Below are 16,683 nucleotides of genomic sequence, written 5' to 3' on the forward strand. Positions count from 1 at the left end.
TTCTAGGGTTTGTCTACATGGCACACTCCTTTCACCAGCTATATAAATTACACATCCCCTAGATGGGCATAAATAGCAGTGCAGACAATAAAGCACGATTTAGGTGAGCAGAATAAAGGCATGCCTGAACCCTGCACACATATTCCTGGGTAGGTACCCTACGCAACCCTCTACTTGCCCACACAGTGCCTCTCCCACCTACACTGCTACTTCAGGGGTGAAATGCTCCTGCAGCAGGGACAGGCTCTGGCAGCTCCCTGTTACTGGAGCACTCTCCTACTGCAGGAAGCAGCCAAAGCCTTTCCTTGCCAGCAGAAACTGCACATGCAGTGGAGAAAGGCTTTGGCTAGTCCCTGCTGCTTCCTCTCTGACAGAACCTTTCCTTGACACAGTGAAAAGCTGTGGCAGAGGGGAGCTCCCAGAGTCTCTCCCCATTACCTCCCACTTTTCACTGATGCTTACAGCTACACAACGCAGCATGGACACAGCTGCTTTCCACTGTGGCACATAGCTAAACATATCCTACCCACCAGTCCTTGCGATGTGCAAGTAGCATGGCCAACAGCCACCACCACAGGTCCTGGAGCAAAGTGGGAGTGAGGAGCCGGTTCTGAGCCCCCAGAAGGGGTAGGTCCAAGAGTGGAAGCGGTGGGGCCTTGGGCAGTCAGCCCTCAGTGTCACTCATATCATGGCGCTGCTTCCCCTCCCCGCATCCCCTCACAGCTGCGTGGGGCAGCAGAGCAGCACTTCCGCAGCAAGTTCAATGGGGTCTGGAGCTCTAGCCGCTGCTGCTGCTACCCTCCTCCACCCCTGTTCATGGGCCTGTGTGACATAACTGTGTAGACATAACTGTAAAGTGGTTTTAATGGAGCCAAGCTGGTAGAGCCACCGTGCCTTGAAAGGATTTCTTGGCATACAAGGGTCTCCACGGCAATATGAATATGGTCTAGGCTGCATTAGCCCTTCTGCAGGTTGCACAGAGAACTGGCAGGGCCAGGGATATGTTTCCACTCAACTTCTTCTCCATTGCAGCCCCCTGGACTTGAGGAGGCTGCTGATGGAACAGCTGATACCTCCAGACACTCACACCCATCTGTTGCATGGAGAGTGCCTTTAGGGGATGGTTTTGGTCTATGACTGTTTCTGTTCCAAAGGAAAGGAAATATAAACATCTTTCCTGTGATACCACCCCCTGTACAATCTCTGTGTATAACAGGAAAAAAAAAGCAGGAGCATCTACACACTCCCTCAATGACGACTACATTTTAGAGGAACAACTCTCGAATTTACAGTCACCAAATTACCTGTTCTGGTCAGGGCACGTGTCGTTCCATCACCTCTATCCAGTATACCAGTATATGGTCTGCCACAGCTGGAACACAGTATCAAAGAATATGAACATTAAAGAATTGGTAAATTACAGAGGAAAATTGATCTAGACCATTTCGTGACCCCTGATACTAGTACAGTACCATATGATCTGTAATCCTTTGGGTATTCGAAGACAAATTCACAGGAATGCTCTGATTTTTTTGTGGGGAGCCAGTCTTGCAAAAGGCAGTCAGCCAGATAAGTTTTATGCTGCTTGGGTTTAGAGCTGCTTGTTATTGCCAGAGTGACGCAAAGGAGGCACATGGTATCTGTGAATCCCGCCCACTATGTTTTTAAAATATGTTTATGATTTTCTAAGTTTAAAAGTAGAAAAGAGTAAGTTGACAATATAACACAGTTACATGATAAAGAAAGAACAAGGGGAAAATTCACCAGGATCCAGTCCAGTCTTAAGTGATTCAAGTAGAATGCAAACATTTTCAACAGGTTTCTCCTTCTATCATGTGCATTTGTAGCATTGTTTGCAATATGCAAGTGAGGCATTGGCACTGGATCTCAGTGGCAACATGTCAAGTATAGTAGCACTAGAGGGATGTGCCAGATAAATGAGCCTAATGCAAAATTTCTCTAGTTACCTATAAAGTTATAACTGTGGAAGCAGCACAAACATCTGTTAATAGGCCTGAAAAACCCTTGTACGATAGTATCACTATCCACATCTTATAGATGGAGCTGAGGCACAAAGAGGAAGTAAGTGACTTGACTGCGATCACACAGGAAACCTTTGGCAGAGAAGACAGGACTTGAATCAGATTTTTGATTCCCAGGTTAGTTTCTCAGCCACAAGAGCACCCAGTCTTAAGTTATGCTTCAGTGGCACACATTTTAAAAAAATAAGTAATTTTCTTCAAATGACTCAAAGTTCTGGATACATATAGTACTTGTTCACAAACCTTTTCTTATCCCATCATTTGTTGCAAACCAAACATTTATGTTTTAGCAGTCAAGCAACAGAACCACATACAGTGGCAACATGCCGAAATGGCTTGCCATGAAAACATATTCTTCTTTGTGAGTAAATGATGCAGAACAAGTCTCCTTTCAGGAATCTTCATTTATCTGAGAGTACTGCTCAACAGTGCTTCACTGATTATCCTCTAGTCATCCTATACAAAGCGTTTTTTTTTAAAAAAACAACACACCTTTGCACTGCAGAGAATGGAGAGATGAAGGAAATTTGCAACAAACCATTCTTGCTTTGTACAGGATGGCAGCTTTCAGTATAAAACTGTAGGTTTTCTGGTGCTGCAGAAAGGATCTGTTGCAAGGGTATTGGTTTCCTATTTGGGAGGAGATGACCATTGTTTCTGAGAGCCTGGAGAAAGCTTTGGACTGATTACAACTCTCTACCCATGACCCCGATTAGCTATGGTAGTAATTTCTGATGTTCTCTGCTACACAAAACTTCCCTCAGGGACCTAAGTGGTAGGGTCCCCTGGGAGGTTTCTATGACAGGGAAAGGAGTCTAGGAGAGTTGGATGAATTTTAAACAAACCTTATTAAAGGCACAGGAACACACCATCCCAATGCGCAGTAAAAACAAAACAAAACCAAAACCAAATATGGTAGGTAACCAGCCTGACTTATCAGAGAAATCTCTGATGAACTTAAACACAGAAAGAAAGCTTACAAGAAGCGGTAATTTGGAGTGCCCATCTTTGAAAAATGGAAGAAAGAGAATCCAGGGAACTACAGTCCGGTCATCCTCACCTCAGTACCTGGAAAGATCCTGGAAGCACTTGGAGGAGAGAAAAGTGATCAGGAATAGTCGACATGGATTCATCAAGGACAAGTCGTACCTGACCAATCTGACTGCCTTCTATGATGAGGTAACTGACTCCGTGGATATGACAAAGGTGGTGGACATAATACACGTTGACTTTAGCAAGGCTTCTGATATGGTCTCCCACAGTATCATTGCCAGCAAGTTAAATAAATATGACTTGGATAAATGGACTGTAAAGTGGACAGAAAGCCAGCTAGAGGGTCAGGCTAAATGGATAGTAATCAGAGGCTCTATGTCTGGTTGGCAGGAGGTATGAAGTGGAGGGCCCCCACGGTCGGTTCTGGTTCCAGTTTTGCTCAATGTCCTTATTAATGATCTGGATGAGGGCATGGATTGCACCCTCAGCAAATCTATGGATGACACTAAACTAGGGGGAGAGGTTGATATGCTGGAGGTTGAGGATAGGATCCCAGGAAGACCTAGACAAATTGGAGGTTTGGGCCAAAAGAAATCTGATGAGGTTCAACAAGGACATGCACAGAGTCCTGCACTTAGGATGGAGGAATCTCAAGCAGTGTTACACACTGGGGATGGATTGGCTAAGCAGCAGTTTGGCAGAAAAGGACCTGGGGATTAAAGTAGATAAGAAGCTGGATATGAGCCAACAATGTGCTTTTGTAGCTAAGAAGTCTAACAGCACATTGGGATGCATTAGTAGGAGCACTGTCAGCACATCTAGGGAAGTGATTATTCCAGGTATTCAGCTCTGGTGAGGCTGAACCTGGAGTATTATGTCAAATTCTGGATCTCCTCCCCACCCTTTACAGAGAGGATATGGACACATTGAAGAGAGTCCAACGGAGGTCAACAAAAATGATTCGGGGGCTGGAGCACATGATTTATGAGGAGAGGCTGCGGGATTTAGGTTTGTTTAGTTTGCAGAAGAGAAGACTGAGGGACAATTTGATAGTAGCCTTCAACTTCCTGAAGGGGGGTTCCAAAGAGGATTAAGAGAGGCTGTTCTCAGTGGTGGCAGATGACAGAAAAACAAGCAAGGGCCTTAAGTTGCAGTGGGGGAGGTCTAGGCTGGATATTGGGAAAAAATTCTTTCACTAGGAGAATGGTGATTCTCTGGAATGGGTTACTTAGGGAGGTGGCAGACTCTCCTTCTCTGGCTGGGATGATTTAGTAGGGATTGGTCCTGCTTTCAGCAGAGGATTGGACTCATTGACCTCCTGAGGGCTCCTCCCACCCTGTGATTCTACGAAAATGTTTTAGAGCTAAATTCTGAATTACATCTGCTTTCTGTTGTTCTTCTATATGTGAATATCTGCCTTGTCTTTTAGACTGGAAGCTGAGGAAGAGCTTGATCTTCTATTCTGCATGGTTTGAACCCTGGTTAAGGTCTTGAGGAGTAACTAAAATACTAAAATATAAAATAATATATAGGATAGAAAGTGTACTACCAGGTTAACTCTACATAGGATGTATACTGTGAGGAGGGTGGTTTTTTGACTAAAATGAACCACTTCCAGAGGTCTAAATGGGAATTCAGAAGCCATTTGACATGCCTAAAGTTGCAAAATTCAAACAATTCAGTCTAAGTTTAAAAAAAAATGGAATCCTGTGTTATCGGTTTTATCATCCTATTTAAAACTGCTATCAAATTTAAACTGGGTAAATACCGAAATAAAGAGGGCCACAAATCTGGACAATGGAGGCGATATTAAACGACTCACTGATTTGCGATGCTACAGCATTTAGGACAGTTAGCTGGACAGTTTAATTGTAAACTAGCTCATCAGACTTCACTCAAGTAGGGTGTATAAGCCAAGTGGTGTTAAAACCAAGTGCTGAATGTATGTCACTAATCTGCAGGGCCTGGAGGACAACTGAACACAAAGGAAGTTTTTCCACTGGCGTTATCTGACAGTGGATTCCATCTCCAATGAGCAGCAGCCTTAAACAACTGCTGGTCAGTGTGCGTGCGAGCAGGCCTACTAACCAGGCAGATTTTTGTTTGCACTTAATGTACAATTACGTACTCTTCTCTTCATTGTTTTTATCTCATCTGCCATGAACACTTATCAAGCCTTCTGAAAATATATTACCATTGCTGATGGTGCAACCAGTGACCTCTCTTGTGGGATAACCTAATCTGTTTCTCTTAGCTGTTTTTAAACATACGATATTTTATGTTAGTAATGGGTACATTATTTATGTGCTGGGGTTCAGCTTGTATCTGAAAGAGTGATCAAGTAAATTGTTATTGTTACTGATGATTCTGCTCTGGTGATCACAGTAAGGATGATATTCATTAGTAGTATTTTAATGGATCATATTTACATTTGTGTTGACAACACTGAAATTTGTGGTTGTGCTGCTAGTTGAGTTTAGTGATATTTTTATTCCAAAACTTATATACTTTGTTTCCAAAGCCTGGTAAAGTTTGTAAAGGCCAGCAATGTATTTACTTATCACAGCTACTAATCACAGCAACTACTTGCAACCTTAGCTTTGAGTCCCCTCACACACACCAGACTCCACACAGGGCAGACTCCATCAATATGTAATAGAAACTGTATTCATCAAAAATCACACAAATAAGTCGGTCAGAAAAAAAAAACACTGATTTTTTTGAGAAATGAATGAACTAAACCATGGGGACTGAGATGGCACATCAACACTTTTTTAATATTATCCCAAATGAAAGCAACCCCTATTGCAGTGTATTCTCTTCTCATTGACCCTAGGTCGCTAAAACTTAATGGCTGAGGACGAAAATGCCCATGTGAGGAGCTTGGCTTTGTTCACACCAATCTCAAACAGGGTTTACGCTTCCCCCACGACAATGACATTTCTCATAGTTTTGCACTGGACATCCATTACTGAGCCCATTATTCAGGTTTCACTTCCAGTGAGTCTTTCTGAAGATATGAAACAACAGTACTTCCTGGAGCTGACTCCCCAAGTTAGAAGCTTTGTTCTCTCTCAGAATAACTAAGAGTAAAGCATGGTTTTAATAAATTGTGTTGTAGTATCTTGCAGTAGCAACATACTTCTTGCAATTGATTTTTTAAAATATTCACTGCCAAAACATCTGCCTCCATCTCTGGAAGGATATAATCCCAAACCAATACAGACTAGTTTAATTATATACAGTATTGTGCAAGTTACATGTATTGTGTCACATAGTACAGGTTGATCCTTTCTAGTCCGGAATCCTTGGGACTCGACTAGTGCGAAATGAGAATTTGTTGAACCACAGGAATTCAATATTGTCTAGCAGCATTATCGACACTTCAGTTGCTCACCGGCTTCTTGGAAAACATCTAGGTGTAAATTTAAGCTAAATAACAGCACAGAACAGTGAGAGCCAGGACTGTTGGCTGTAAACAAACTTTATGGGACCATGGGAAACTTAGGCACACCCATGGTAAGTGGACATCTAGCTAACTAAAATCATGCTGGACCATGGATGCTGCTGGATGAGAGAGTGCCAGACTAGAGAGATTCGAAGTGTAGAATCTTTGTATTTTGAAAATGCTCAAGCCAAAGAGCTAGCGTGCCAGCAATACTCTGGGCATAACCATAAAATATATGTGGGATGGGGAAGAGGAGGATGGACAGTTTATTTAAATTTGAAGCACAATAGCTGACCTGGAACATTTTTAACTATTGCCTGCCTCAGAAAAAAAGAAACACTGTGGATCTTTGGTCTGTATTTTTCCAAATCCTACATAACTGACTGTCATCTCTGAAATAATTTGTATACTGAAAAACTGGAACATGATCTGAAGTGTGTGCTATTCTGACTAGAGTGTAGAATGGAAAACGCATGTCATTAACATGAAAATTCAGATAAAAGAATAATCACAGATGGATCTTCTATAAATTACTCTACATTCTCAACATAAGTAAAAGCTTTTAAATGCAGTTAATTATTTTGAACTTTAAAAACGCCAGGGAGCACTGAACTAAATCATTACTCACATGCTATGAATTGCTTTAATGTGGGGGAAATCATCTCAATATACTGAGCTGAAGTAAAACAAGAGCATGGATAAGGAAAAAGGAAACATGAACAGATGTGTGTCAAATTAACATCTTACCTGCTACAGATAACAGCGGGCCCCATAATCTGCTCTGAAAGGTCAGGTGCACTCTGAGTAGCAGTTAAAATCTTGTGTGGTTTCAGGCTTTGCTTCTTGTCAGTGTCGGTAGGGTCTGGAAATTGCACAGAAGAGGTTTTCCCAGTGGGACTGGTGGCTGGGGTTCCCTGAATAGGTGAATGGCATGGGGAGGTGAGAGGTGAAATGTTTGGTGGGATACCTAGCAAAAGAAAACAGTTTCTTGAGCTCAAGAGAGGCCAATATATAGATATATCAATTCACTGATTTAATTCCTTTTCAAATACACAGAACAATACGAAGAGTATCCACGTAGGACCAGATCCCCGCTAGCGTAAATCAGTAAAACTGCATTGACTTCAGTGGAGGCATGCCAACTTTTACCAGATGTATAGATTTTGGACATATATCCCTTTGATACTGACCTAAAAGCAGTACACACAAACTAAACAATGTATAGTAGGAAAACTACGAAAGGCAGCATAAGCTAGAGGATATGGCCCCAGACTGGCAGTTACTGAAACCTGGGTTCTCTTCCAGGTTCTGCCCTGGTGTCTGATTTTGGGTACCTATCATTTATGTTTCAATTTCTCTGTCTACACAGTTGAGACAAAAATGTTTACTTCCCTTTGTAACGAACCCAGAGTTCTACATATGAGTAAGTAAACAGTAAGCCCAACAGTAATATTTTAAAAATAATTAGCAACTGCACAACATGCATGCGCAAAAGATCCTGTCACCTCAGTTGTGACTTAGAGGGAACATCTCTGGGGATGGAGTGCAGCACCCTAACCAGCACACAGAAGGGATGTGACAGGGTTTACCTGACTTTTCTGGCTTCCAACAACTGGCTCTGGAGTCATCCAACACTCCATCCCAAGAAGCAGCAAAATGACCAGAAAGAAAGCAGTGAAGGTGGGTCCTCCAAGACTCTCTAGAGAGGCCTTAAGGAAGCTGCCAATCGGAAGCCAGCAGACTCACATACAAGGAGCTGCAGATCCTTATAAATCAGTTCCTGGCTGATTTTCTTAAGCTGGGTTTTCAGGGAGAGATAAGACCTATGAATGTTAACCTTGAGATAGGGGTGAAGATAAAAGGGCCCAAATATGAAAACCTCATGGAAGCAGCAGCAACAAATTGGAATTGAGCAGTATGAAGCTTCCATTTATAGGGTCCCTGGCCTGTAACTGACCATATTGAGTGGATCTGGGTTTCTCTACCTGACATAGGCAGAGTGGTATAAACCCTGGAAACGGTTTGTTTGTACTTTGTGATTTAGCTGGAGGGCCAAGGCACACAAGACCCACCACGGCTGGCCAGAAGCAGGTGCCAGAAGCAAGAAAAGAACACTGTCCCACCCAGTCCCCCATTACAAGGGGGCAAAGAGACCTTCTGAGCCAAGACCCTTGGGGCAGACCCCTACTCTTCATGATCCACCAACAGCAGAAAAGACCTCAGTCTCGTACAAAAAAAGACACATGCACATAGTGTTGCCAACTTTCCAATTACCAAAAACAGAACACCCTTCCCCTGCCCCATTCCCCAAACCTGTGCCCTCCACTCCTTCTTCCTCCATCTTTTGCTCTCCCCTACCCCTGTGCATTTTCACAGAACTGGGTCAAGTGAGCGAGTGAGGGCTCCAGCTGGGGTTGCAGAATCTGGGGCAGGGCTGGGGGATTTAAGGTACAGAAGGGGGCTCTGGGTTGAGGGGTCTGGAGTGAAGGAAGGGGCTAAGGGCTGGGGCAGGGAACTGTGTGCAGGAGGGTATATGGGGGAAGGATGCCAGATAATGTTTATTTTACACAACGCCTGGAAGCAGCTGGCATGTCTGGCTCGTAGGTGGAGGGGCCAGAGTGCTCTGTCTGCCGCCCTGTCCACAGCTGCCTGCCAATGGTTCCCAGCCAATGGGAGCTGTTGCGCTGGCAATTGGGGCAGGGGTAGCACATGGAGCCTCCTGGCCTTTCCCCAGCTGGAGGAACACATTGGCACTTGTGTGAGCCATGTGGGGCCAGGTAGCGATGGGAGTCTCCCTGCCTCGCTACTCCTCCACCTGGACTTTTAACGGCTGGGTCAGCAATGCTGACCAGAGCCACAAGGCTCTCTTTCTGACGGGGCATTCTGGTCAAAGGCCTGATGCCTGACAACCCTACATGAACCAAGAACTGCAAGAAGGTAACTATGTGTACTTTGGAAGGATGAAGGGCTGAGTCAACCTATTAGGAATTTGATCTGAAGTTACGAGCAGGGTTGTGCTTTCAGAGCTACTAAGCCATGTTTCTCATGCTCAGCCACCCAGTTCTTTTGCCATGTTTATTTTCAGGTCCTACAGAAAATGTTATATTTAGTTGTTTTAAAGTTTTCCCAAACTACTGAACGGCTTTTGATATTTGTGTCTTTCTAGGAAACCGCATGTCCTCATTATGTCTCTTTGATCTCCTCTATCTCTCTAATGGATAAAAAAGGTGACGACTTATTTAAAGGTGGTCATTTAAAAGTCAACATTTGCTGAGAATTATCATGCAATAACAACTGAGATACCACCATTTTTCTCTGCACCTTGAACAGGGAGTGACTGCAGTAGGTGTTTGATATAGCGTCACAAATGTTAACTGCACAGTTGCCACCACTGTATCATAATTTTGAAGAGGCATATGCATTGGAAAGTGTGCAAGAAAGCTGCACAATAATATGCAGCAATCTGTACTGCATGAGTATCTCCTGAATGTAACTGGATCACAAAACAACCCCCCTTTAAAGTGCTGCACAGACATAACACTTAGTTGATACAACTGTTCTCCCTCTTCTCCCCAGATACCTGCAATGTTTTCGGTCAAATTCTATTCAGGAAGACAATAACCCTAACCCTGTGTTGCTCTCCTTCCCTTTATCTAACAGTGAAATCTGAGCTGGTGAAAGAGACCAGGACTGACAACACTGAGAAGCCAAGCACTCCAGACACTCTTCCATTTAACAGACAGCAATCCAAACTCTTCAGCCTTGTCCCAGGCTTTGAAGGGACAAATTCAGGGAGTTAGAGGGCAGGTCAGTCTCTAGAACTATTGAAATAATTGGCTTCTCTGATGAGCTACAAGAATTACACTGACTGAGACTGCAAATTTATTACACACAGACTAATTAAAAGCCTTCTGATGGTGAGAGAATTGAGCAAGTTAGGCAGTAGAAAGCTGTTTCCCATGTACCTGCCCTCAGAGCCATCCCATTACCACCATAAAAGCTTTTCATATTTAAGATGTTGGACAGTTCTTTATTTATCCAGATTCTGCTGTATTTTACCTGCTGGTTTTTTTTTTTTTTTTTTTACTGCTACTGGAGAAATGAGTACATGACGACATCTTTCACCACCTCAAAGCCAATCTGAGAAATTTAAGAACCAGCTTTTGGGGTAATGCATGTGTATCTACTAACAGTTGCCTTTCTGACTCCTGCTTATAGCCAGCATCAAAGATGGAAGATGTGAAAAATAGTTCATGTGGACTGGAACCAAAAAGGCTAGTGGGTAAATACTAATTTCCTTTGAGTAATCTAATGCTTAATTCTTTATTTCCAAGAGTATGAGCAAATGTGTATAACAACACTAGCCACTTTGAACAATCAAAGGAAGAGAAGATAAACATTGTGGGGGAAAATTTAATTTAAGTGTATCCATCTGTTTAGGGCCTCAAGAGGTCTTTCATATCAGTGCAATCATGTAAGAAGTAAAGCAGTGACATTGATATGGTATGAAACTACATATGAAAACACTTGGGGTTACATCTGACGTGCCAAAAATAGAAGCATTGACAGATATGGATTTTCATATAACGAATAATGTAATTAAAAGCATAATTGAAAGGGCATTCTCTAAAGTCAACATGTACGTGAAAAATGTACACCATTCTCAAGTGAGGATTACTGAATAGTGCTAAAGGATCCAATGTGTACGTCTCTAGTTGATAATAACGGTGAGGAAAGAGAATAATTCTTTAGATGGAAATGCAGAAAAATGGTCACAATCCTTACAGATTCACTACATTCTAAGGCCCTAAAATACCAACAGATCATGATTTAATATGGAAAGTTACGCTGAAATGAAATTTTTACTTGCTGGACTCAATATATGCTGGAATTGCTACTGATGGAAGGGACCTCATACGTTCTCTCATCTACTCACGCATATTATGGTGAATAGAGTAACAGGTTAAGTTTCTCGGAAGATGAACAGATGTAAATTTAACATTGCTTTATGGAGACTGACACGAACGGCTTGATGTGCATAGGCACTGAGTGCCCATACAACCCCTCTTCAGGTCTGAAGGACATGCAAATGGCTGCCCACTATGCTTCCACAGAACTGTCTCTCCTCTGGCTCTGTATAGCTGCAGCCCTGCCAGAGGACAGGGATGGAAGCTCTGCTCCTTTCCCCACTTGGGGAAGAGGGAAGGGCAGCAGTACACAATTTCTTTTAGCAAACATGGCTGATGGTGTTTTAATAAACATGCAGATGTATTTTCAAAATGGTCTCTAATTTTGGATTCCTTGAGCTCCAATTTAAGGCTAGGAAAAACAGCCCATAGAATTCCCCTTTATTGGATTTTTTAGCATATCTGAAAAACAAGCCCCAAGTTATTTCAAACTGGACACCAAAATCAACGCCTGTTTTTCAAAATTTCAGTACCTATATGCTGACTTAACCAGGGAAGCCATTCTAACCATCTTTATTTGGTGCTTAAGAGCATGGGGAAACATTCTCCTGGTCTCCAGTATGTTCAGGTACGAAAGCCACCTGCACACCACTGATTTCAAAAACCTGTTCTGTTGTAAATTTTACCATCAGTTAAGAAGTTATCTTCCCTAATTTTCTTCTGGCTAAAACATTATCTGATGTTCTTTTGAAGTCTCATGGTACTGAGTGAAGATGTTATGTAATATCACTTGTCAGTATTTTTGGCTTATTTTTAATTTTTTAAAGAACTTTTTGAAATAACTTGGATTTTGTTCATTAGTTAACTTCTTCTGAACATTGTTCTAAAAGCGTGCTTCACAAATTCACAGACATGCATTTGATTTGATCTGAACATCAATAAAGGCCCCTTAGACTTTTTCCATGATGTATGGAAAGGCATATAGGTTAAAATGTTCTTGTCATTTGGACATAATTGAATGATAAGGACAATTAGCTGCCTATGCCTATCTCCCACAAAGTCAAATTCTACATTCTGTTAGATACAACCAACATTAATGGAGACAATGGAAAATATACAGTTAGTTTAATGAATATATTATGACACACAATTGACCTTCAACCCTACTGGCGTCAATGGGATTGCCTAGAGGTAACCAAAGACAGAATTTAGTGTATATATCACTGAAGTAATCGAACAGCAACTAAAAACCTTTACAATGTAAAGGTCAACACTCTACAGCAACACTACTGCTATAGTGTTTTAGATCACTGTTTTTAAATGATGGAAATAACTGAAATCTTATTTATGGCAATGTGAGCGTAGACAAAAAGCAAACAATGCTGTGTGTGTCAATCATCAGATGTCCCAGAGCACAGTCAGGGAAAACAAGCTTGACTGCTTAAAATGAATGTAAAACTAGAACTAGCTGGTCACCTTGTCGGCTTTGCCTTTTGGAATTCAGATGGTTTGTAGCAGACATCGCATAGGAGGCTGAGAAGGACCTACTTTTTGTGATGGTCATCAGAACCGAGCTGTTCCAAGAGTCGGAGCTGTAAGATCAAGAGTACAAATGCACAGAACTATTATTACATAAGCATTGGTGCCTTCAAAGGTCTTGGTGACAGAGATCAGAGAGAAGTTAATTATCACAGCACTCCACATATTAGTCTATGTATTGCCATAGGGTGCTGGACTGACAACTCCAGAGATTTAAATCCTTGAAGCCAAACTCATTTACAACATGGGCACTGTAAGATTCCTCAAAATTGGCTTTGCAGTTTACCTCAACCCTGCTTTGGTGCTGAGGAGACTACCTCTAGGAGCGACTGCAAGTGCCAAGTCCCATTCATTTAATTTATACTTAAACTCCTTTATAATATCCTGGGAGTGTGGAAGCAGCCAACTGAATTACACTGACAGCACTTTAGTGTCTCTTTACATACCTGGAGCAGTATAAAAGAGCCTTGGTGTCCATGAAAATCCGGCCCATCGGATTGCCAACACGGGCTTAATTTAATGTAATCTGTAGTGATGTGGCTTCCACATCAGCACTGAATCACACTGGGGAAAGCTCACAGTACTGCTATCTATGGTGTGTCTGCTTTGTGGATAAATATAGAGACCTCTAGTTTCCAGGGCTCTCAATCCAGCACCTTTCAGATACATCACATGCAGCTTTTGAAAAAAATCCCTACTAAGAGAGTCTGGAAAAGCTACCTGTAGCTATCTGCTCACCGATCTAAAAGAAAATCACCATAAAAAAAGAGGGGAAAAAAGGAGTGGGGGAGAGAAGGGTAGTCGACATTTCTGTACCTCTCATATGCTCTGATGCCAGGTGATTCTATAAGGAAGAAAAGTGGCATTTATCACTGTAATTTAATAAAAGAGCAACCACGTGCCCCCTGCTTGCACAGATGTCTCAGCTCACTCTTCCACAATGAGGGCAAGGACCATAAGATCTCCACCTTCTAATCCCTCAAATGTCTTGTTATAATCCAACTTTGCTGTGCTTTAAGATTCTACCACAAGATGATGACGACCAGGGCCCAGTCCTCCAAATGTTAAATACTGACATAAGCATATAGGGTAGCAGATCGCAGAGCAAGTGGGGTCCTACACTCATTTATGGGGTTTTATATTAAGACAAATTTTTATATCTTAAGGCAATTTTTTTTTTGTTTTATTTGTTAACACCACAGACACCTTACATCTGTGGAAGACAAACTAGGTTGTGTTCAGTCTCATGGGTTAGCTAACTTCGGGTAGGAGAATAGTTATCTGTCAAGAAGCAAAAGGGAGAATAACCCATCAGGCTTTTAGATCTTCGGATGAGGCAGGAAAATCTGATTTCTTAAGGCGGTAACTATGAGAAAGTGAAAAAACCTAAAATATTACTTTCATAAAGTTATTTTTCTTTGAAGTTATGCAAGGACCTTGCCTCACCATTTATGGCGCACAGAGGGGGTGCACGTGCAGGATTCTGGATCCCATACAGCAGTCTGGGCAAAGCTGTGTATAAGCTATGCCCTGCTGGGAGAGGGATGTGGGGCACAAATGCTGCTGATCCTGTGATCAGGTGCCACAGAATGACTCCACTGCATGGTTGTGGATAATGGAATGGTGCTTGTTCTTTTCCCTCCCCATCCAGCTTCACCTTTTGAAAGACAGATAAAGTGCAAGGGAAATAAGCCATTAAATAGATTTTTCCCCCTAGTCAAAGACCTTTTTCCTTAATAGTGTTTCACTGATGCAAAATACCCTAACTTTAGCTGTTTTGCTAGACATATAGGTCTCCCTTCCTTTTCCTGGAGTATAAATTGCTGCTTCTCCTGTAATGGAAGAGCTGTGAACAGTCGGCTGGGAGGCTTGACAAAGCTATCATTATGCAATTGATGACATTAAACTTGGGAAGAACTGATAGCCTGTCCAGTTGGCTCATCCAAAGACTTACGTAACAGTAGAAAAAACACTGATTGAACTATTTAATTGCTCCCCTCCCATTCACTTCAGATTCCCTTCTTAGGAAGGTTACATAGTATGAGAGAGTCTGGAATCAACACTATAAATCAAGAAAGCCTTCTGAATCACAAAAAAAAAAAAAGAAAAAAAAATCAGTGGCTGAAAAAGATTTCCATGTGGTGCTATATTGTTTATATTTCCATGTAATGAGGCACTTTGGTTTCTAAGCTATCCTGTCACTGCCAGATATTTTAAGGAGGTAAAAAAATATGATCTCCTCTCCCTCTCCTTTACTACATCTTTTACCACAGCCAGGGCCTTACTAATTATCCTGTTTGCATCTGGGATTCTTCAGGTATCCCCTGGTGGCAGCTTCTTCCAGTGAAACTTCAGCTATCTTCAAATAATATGGGCCTCCCAATTTCCATCCCCATACAATACTTGTCCCCTTTAATAAAACAGGACAAAAAGGAATCTGGGAATTTTGAAGTGTCATATATTGATGGTACAAGGAAGCTTGGAAGCCTCAACACACACAGGAACAGAAAGTTTCACTCTTTATTTTGTTTCCACACAAGAACTATAAACTTTGTAATAAAAATTTGCCAATCCCCACACAAAATCGTATGGATCACATAGAGAGAAGCACTCTCTGGGAACACTGAAAATCAGCTTGGATACACTGCTAGAAAACATTCTGTAAGGACTGGTTCTAAACAGCTCTGCCCCCAACAATGGATTTGGTTTCAAAGTCTCTCATGCCTGCTTCATGCAGCATGCCATCGATTTCTCCTTCTTAATTCCTTGCTTTGTGCAACAATTCTAATCTTGTACCTTTCTAACTCATGGAACACTCCACTTTCCCTCTTTTAATGCCACTTCTTTGACCTTGCCTGTCAAGATTATGCTCCTCTGTGGTGTTATCAAATTACGCTTTTACATATGACCTTTTATTGTTTGCATTATTTTTGAATGATTGAGCTTGAAAGGTCATCACGTTGGAGACTTTATTTTCTTTTATGTGTGGAGAGTGCCTTAAACACTTGTGGTCCTCTTAAAATAACGATGTTAGCAGAACCACTGAAATGTACCCTGAAGCTTCTTGTTCTTATTGTCAGATGGCTGAAACTGTACATTTCATTTACAAATATTTATAATAGATCGTGAGAACTATCTGCTCAGAAAATACAAATGGAAGAATATACGGAAATAGAAGAAGAAATCGGCATTTTTTAAAATAACTCTTATAAGTTCTTGTTTTGCAAGTCCTTCAAGTTTCTGTCTTCTAGTCCATGTTGAATGTGTCTTTGTAGTAACCTGGCCTAATATAAAGAGTTCACGCTATAAAATTCCCCCCAGAACAGGAACTCTTTCAAATCTCTGACCTACAGTTTCCCAAGAGAAGATGTTATTACCCACCTATACGCACACAGGAAACGAAAGGAGTTCTCCTAAAGATAATATGAGAGGATAGTTTTCTTACCCAGATGAAGATTCGTGAGGTTTGATGCTGCCACTGCGGTCTCTTCTCACAGGTGCAGGCTCCAAAGTAGGTAAACCCGTGGCAGATGTTGTTGTGGTCCAAGTTGATGACACTCGCCTGAGCAGACCTGGAGGCAGACTCTTCCGCAGGCGCTAAAGCAGACAAGACCTTGCTATTATACATACACCACCATTCCTCATGTATCTCAAGTATAAATACATTAATTCCCACACATGAAGTGGTAAAATGTTCTAAGCCCTATTTTACAAAGGGGGAAATTGAGGCTAAGAGAGATCAAGAGACTGATTG

At 41.9% G+C, this 16,683-nt stretch overlaps 1 protein-coding gene across 1 annotated transcript in view; it reads right to left on the bottom strand.

The window, feature by feature from the left end:
- The window catches only part of PDE3A (phosphodiesterase 3A), a 434,927-nt gene that overhangs the window by 43,986 nt on the left and 374,258 nt on the right, over positions 1 to 16,683 (bottom strand). The window contains exons 4-7 of the mRNA XM_075004928.1: positions 16,375 to 16,526; positions 12,867 to 12,982; positions 7,231 to 7,450; positions 1,305 to 1,372 (exon numbers count right to left, since the gene is read on the bottom strand). Of these exons, the coding sequence (XP_074861029.1) occupies positions 1,305 to 1,372; positions 7,231 to 7,450; positions 12,867 to 12,982; positions 16,375 to 16,526 (556 nt within the window). The remainder of the gene's footprint in view (positions 1 to 1,304; positions 1,373 to 7,230; positions 7,451 to 12,866; positions 12,983 to 16,374; positions 16,527 to 16,683) is intronic.

This window comes from Carettochelys insculpta, chromosome 1, assembly GCF_033958435.1.
Source record: "Carettochelys insculpta isolate YL-2023 chromosome 1, ASM3395843v1, whole genome shotgun sequence".
Lineage (NCBI taxonomy): Eukaryota > Metazoa > Chordata > Testudines > Carettochelyidae > Carettochelys > Carettochelys insculpta.